At 37.0% G+C, this 5364-nt stretch overlaps 1 protein-coding gene across 1 annotated transcript in view; it reads left to right on the top strand.

The window, feature by feature from the left end:
* Positions 1–611: 611 nt before the first annotated feature.
* sla1a (Src like adaptor 1a) overlaps positions 612–5364 on the top strand; it is an 8513-nt gene continuing 3760 nt past the window's right edge. The window contains exons 1-6 of the mRNA XM_060942064.1: positions 612–780; positions 1415–1508; positions 3378–3477; positions 3606–3692; positions 3909–4012; positions 4962–5093. Of these exons, the coding sequence (XP_060798047.1) occupies positions 1436–1508; positions 3378–3477; positions 3606–3692; positions 3909–4012; positions 4962–5093 (496 nt within the window). The 5' untranslated portion in view covers positions 612–780; positions 1415–1435. The remainder of the gene's footprint in view (positions 781–1414; positions 1509–3377; positions 3478–3605; positions 3693–3908; positions 4013–4961; positions 5094–5364) is intronic.

The raw sequence follows: 5364 nt of genomic DNA, 5'->3' as shown, positions 1-5364 counted from the left end.
CATGGTGTATGGTATTTGTTTTATATTAAAAATGACACATAAAATGACATTTTGTAGGAAGTATGTCTTTTTTTTTTGCAAGTGTGACAACTGTGTGCAATCATTTTTATGCAATAGTACTTGAGCAATGTAAATAAGCAAAAAACAAACACGTTTTCAGTCTATTTTTATGTTTCAATTTAATTTATATGTTTTTGTGCTAAAGCAAAAAGAAAAAAAAGAGGCCACATACTGTTAATGACATTATAACTTGCATGAGGTTAAAATAAATAAATAAATAAATAAAAATCCAGCCATCTTTAGTGGTGTTGGTGGTATTGTATTGCTGGCTCATACTTCCTGTACTTTAAGAACACTGTCCCCACACACACACACACACACACACACACACACACACACGTCATTAAAAGATACCATATTTTATCACAGTAATCACTGAGGAATTATGAACAACACACTACCATGTTAACAGGAGCTGGAATAATCACACCATTTTGAAACACATCTCTGATACAAGAGCATGGTCAGTGGTTGTGTGTTTTTGTCTTCCTCATTTCACCAGAGGAAGTGTTCAGACAGAGACAGTGTTCTCACTTTTAGATTCACGCTTGTGACGCTGAAGTGCCACTACTTTGCTGCAGTTCAGATATAACAGTTCTCTGCACATCTCGACTAACACAGTAGTTCACCTTCATCTGCCATTCAGCAGTGATGACTCCATCATACCTCTGCCTCCTCTAATGGGAATGGATACATATCAGTTCAAGAACTGAAATAAAGGTGAGTTTGGATCCCTGTTTTTTTTGGTGGTGGTGGTGGTTTAACTTTTTTTTCTTTCTAAAAATATCATTCGTTTGTGGACATGTGAAATGCATAATGGATGTAATTCATGAGATAAAATTTGCACAGATGTATTTAGTTCATTTTATGATTGCATTTTTCATGATTCATAAAGTATGCGTTATATTTACACGGATTATGGATTTATATTTGTTCATATGACATTGTACGTTATGTATACGTATCCCATGGCCTATGCGTCGACTTTAAATACTGACCCCTGACCTTTTCTAGCATTTTCTATTACCTATCGACAGACAGAAAGATATACGTGACTTTAGTGACAAATGAAAGAACCTTGGACAGTTTCTACTGCCAGGCTTGAAAGAAAAAGAAAGTTTTTCATGTATTGTCTTTGCAAATGGGTGTCTAGTGGAAAATTTTTTGATAGGCTTCTGAAAGCTTCCCACAGCTTCCCCATCCTGCTGAGTATGCCTTGGTGGAGATAACACTGAAGCCACTTTGAGGAAGTTGTGAAATTGAAAGCACAACGCTAACAGCAGTAGGATTGTAACATAGCATTGTTAATGCAATTTGTGAAAACTGAGTGTAATAACTATGTGTACATATACAGTTTTCTTCCTGGACTGCCATCATGGGGAATATAATAAAAGGCCATGTAACTGAGACTCACACTGCAACCAGCCAACTTGATGCCTCATTTAAAGGTAGGTTTGCATCATTAGATCAGATAGATAGATCCGATTCTTATTGTTTATTCTATTTATATAACTACTTTTGTCTATTTTTTAATTCTTTTATTTTAACTGTTCAATCACCAACCACCCAAGCAAATTCCTTGTATGTGAGAACGTACGGTACTTGGCAATAAACTCGATTCTGATTCTGATAACTCCGATCAGAAACTCAGATTTCCTCATGGTTTTACTGAGCTTGTGATTGTGTAAAAGAGTTTATTTTTAAAACGTGAACATAGTTTCTCTTTATACCTGATTATATAAAGATGGTATTCGTTGAGCGACCTGAGCGACAACTCATATAAGGCCTCCTTTACAACTAGCATTACATTACATTAATGGCATTTAGCAGACGCTCTTATCCAGAGCAATGTACAGCATACCCAGAGCAGTCTGGGGAGCAATTGGGGGTTCAGTGCGTTGTTCAAGGGCACTTCAGCCATTCCTGCTAGTCCAGGAAATCAAACCGGTGACCTTTTGGTCCCAAAGCTGCTCTAACTTTTAGGCCATGACTTCCCCATTATTTTACATAAACGTTGATAAAAAGCTGATTTCAACAGGCTATAATCAGATATCCAGTTGACATTACACTGAAGTCGAGTGACAATCCTTTTTAGGCTGACTTGTGTCATGATAACTGAGTTCATATTTTAGTGTACTTTTGGTCAACTTGAAGCCCAAACTCAATATAATTTAACATCTGCGAAAATAAAAAACCCTGTTAATATGACATTTTAATGTTTTTTGTTTTATTTGAAAAATATTATAAACTGTGAAATAATAATAATAATAATAATAATAATAATAATAATAATTATAGATTTAAAGTCAAGGAAAAAATCTTTCATCACAGTGTCATGATAACACTATAGGTTTTCATGAAGAAAAATATAAATTATACAAATAATGGACCAAAGAAAACACGCATAACTCTAACATTGTAGTGTCATGGTAGCACCAGGCATACTCATCAAATCATAGATGTAAAGAATAAAACGCTTAGGAGAGTGCTGTTATAGCGAAATGGCCTGATGGTGAGATGTAGCCTCACATGAAGTGGAGCTACTGTTAACACCCCCAAATATTTATTTTCCTATAACACTCCATTCCAAAATGTTTCATTTACAGTCTTATCTCACAACAATTTGCCAACAATGACAATTTTTCTGTTTATAACCTAAGTTTAGACTTAGGTTATGTGTAGTTTCTGCTGTACAAGCCCCTGTGAAGAACTGTTTGTTACTATAGAAAGAGCAAAGATAACAACATATTGTCGTAGATAATAATAACTTGATGACGCAGTGGTGCAGCGGGTAGCGCTGTCATTTCACAGCAAGCAGGTTCCAACCTGCCGGACAACTGGGGTCTTTCGGTGTGGAGTTTCGGTGTGTCTGTGCGGGTTTCCTCCGGGTGCTCCGGTTTTCTCCCACAGTCCAAAGACATGTGGATTAGGTCAACTGGCTGCTTTAAATTGCACATACGTGTGTATGTGAGTGTGAATGGTTGTTTGTATCTGTGTGAGAATGCAATAGTTTGTCAACCTGTTCAAGGTGGACCCTGCCTCTGACCTGATAGCTGGGATTGGCTCCAGCTCAGCCGCAACCCGCAATGGATAAGCGCTATAGAAAATGAATAAATAGCGTTAACTTAGAATTAGTGCATTATTATAAACCTGTGATTTTAATCACAGCCAGCACTACTGTATGAGCCAGGCTGTTATTGAATATTAATCCATACCTTCTGAGGTTTATGTACAGTATGTGTCATGCAGTCCTATGAGCACTGTTCTTAAATGTTATGTGTTATTAAAAAAACAAAACTTTTACTGTGATCTCTCAGCCACAGATGATGACAATTTGGTTGTAATTTCTGACTACCCATGCCGAGGCATAAGTGAGCCGATGTTTAGGATGGGAGAGAAACTGAAGGGTCTCTCTCAGTGAGTAACTGGTCAATTCTTTTATGATACATGACATGAATTTTACTGCATTATAATTCAAAAATTTTTGGACATTACTAGTTTTATCTGCATCAAACCAGTTTGCTTTGCTAATGTGTCATGTGCAGGGAAGCTTCCTGGTGGAAAGTCTGCTCTTTGCAAACTGGAACTGAGAACTACATTCCAAAAAATCATGTGGCAAAGGTCTATCATGGGTGTGTTTACAAGCAAGTTACCGTACTCAATTTGCAATGTCAAAATTCCAAAGACACCACTGTCTAAAAACATTCCAGTTTGTTAATACTGACATAGTTATATAAAACAAACTTCAAACAGTACAATAAAAAAAAAACAGCTGCAATTTTGAATATTCCATACATGCCTGTTTTGTTGCTTGACTTAGTACTGTAATAGTTGTCATGTTTCTTAAGATGGCTGTTCGAAGGCGTGGGGAGGCAAAAAGCAGAGGAGCTGCTGTATTTACCTGGAAACACAGTCGGCTCTTTTCTCATCAGAGAAAGTCCCAATCAACGAGGTGAGACTGCTCATGATTGACCTTTACATGAAATAATAATAATAATAATAATAATAATAATAGAGTGGCATGGTGGTGTAGTGGTTAGTGTAGTGGCTCCAGCTTGCCTGCAACCCTGTAGAACAGGATAAGCAGCTACAGATAATGGATGGATAATAATAATAATAATAATAATAATAATAATAATAATAAAGCACCTTTCATACATTTAAAATGCAAATAAAAAATAGAGCAAATAAAACAGGTAGTCATATAATAATAATAATAATAACGTGGCACGGTGGTGTAGTGGTTAGCACTGTCGCCTCACAACAAGAAGGTCTTGGGTTCGAGCCCGACAAGGGCCTTTCTGTGTGGAGTTTGCATGGTGTCCGCGTGGGTTTCCTCCGGGTGCTCCGGTTTCCCCCACAGTCCAAAGACATGCAGGTTAGGTTAATTGGTGGCTCTAATTTTACCGTAGGTGTGAATGGTTGTCTGTATCTTGTCAGCCCTGCGATAACGTGGCGACTTGTCCAGGGTGTACCCCACCTCTCATCCATAGTCAGCTGGGATAGGCTTCAGCTTGCCTGCAACCCTGTAGAACAGGATAAGTAGCTACGGATAATGGATGGATGGATGGATAATAATAATAATGCAATATATAATAACAAGGACAGAAAGAAGAAAATAATAACGATGTAAAATGTAAACATCTATACAATTAAAATAATATTGTTCAATAATATAAAAGTAATGTCCCTGTAATGATTATGGATTGTCACTCACGTAATAAAGAGAAGTCTAGCACTAGATGATCATAAGACACAATTTAGACCATATCAGGCATTCAGAGATGTTATATCATTAAAAGATTTTAAACTAATCACAGTACTACTGTGACTGTAAGATGAGAAACTGGCTTAGAACATGGAAAAACATTAACGTCAATGCTTATTGATGTATCGTGCAGGTGTGTATTCTTTGTCTGTGAGACACAGAGCCATTAAGCATTATAAGATCTTCCGTCTGGACAACAGCTGGTACTACATCTCTCCTCGTCTCACCTTCCAGTGCCTAGAGGACATGGTCAACCACTATTCAGGTGAAAAGTGAACACCAAACAGGCTGAGGACAGTGAAACATGCCATCGCTACATTATTCACTGTAGTACAGTCGACAAAAATACATAAAAATGGTGTCTGATACACAATACAAAAAAAACCCACCCATAATGTAAAAACCAAAATCCTGTAATTTTAAAGAAATGAGATGAGAAGATGAAACTGATAGAGTCACTTCAGTAGATAAGGACAATATTACAACATTTTCCTGTAAGATCGCCAATGCTAACATGCTATGTAGCCTTCAGAAAG

The sequence above is a fragment of the Neoarius graeffei genome, chromosome 16 (assembly GCF_027579695.1).
Source record: "Neoarius graeffei isolate fNeoGra1 chromosome 16, fNeoGra1.pri, whole genome shotgun sequence".
NCBI lineage: Eukaryota > Metazoa > Chordata > Actinopteri > Siluriformes > Ariidae > Neoarius > Neoarius graeffei.
This window is presented reverse-complemented; position numbering and strand designations above follow the sequence as displayed.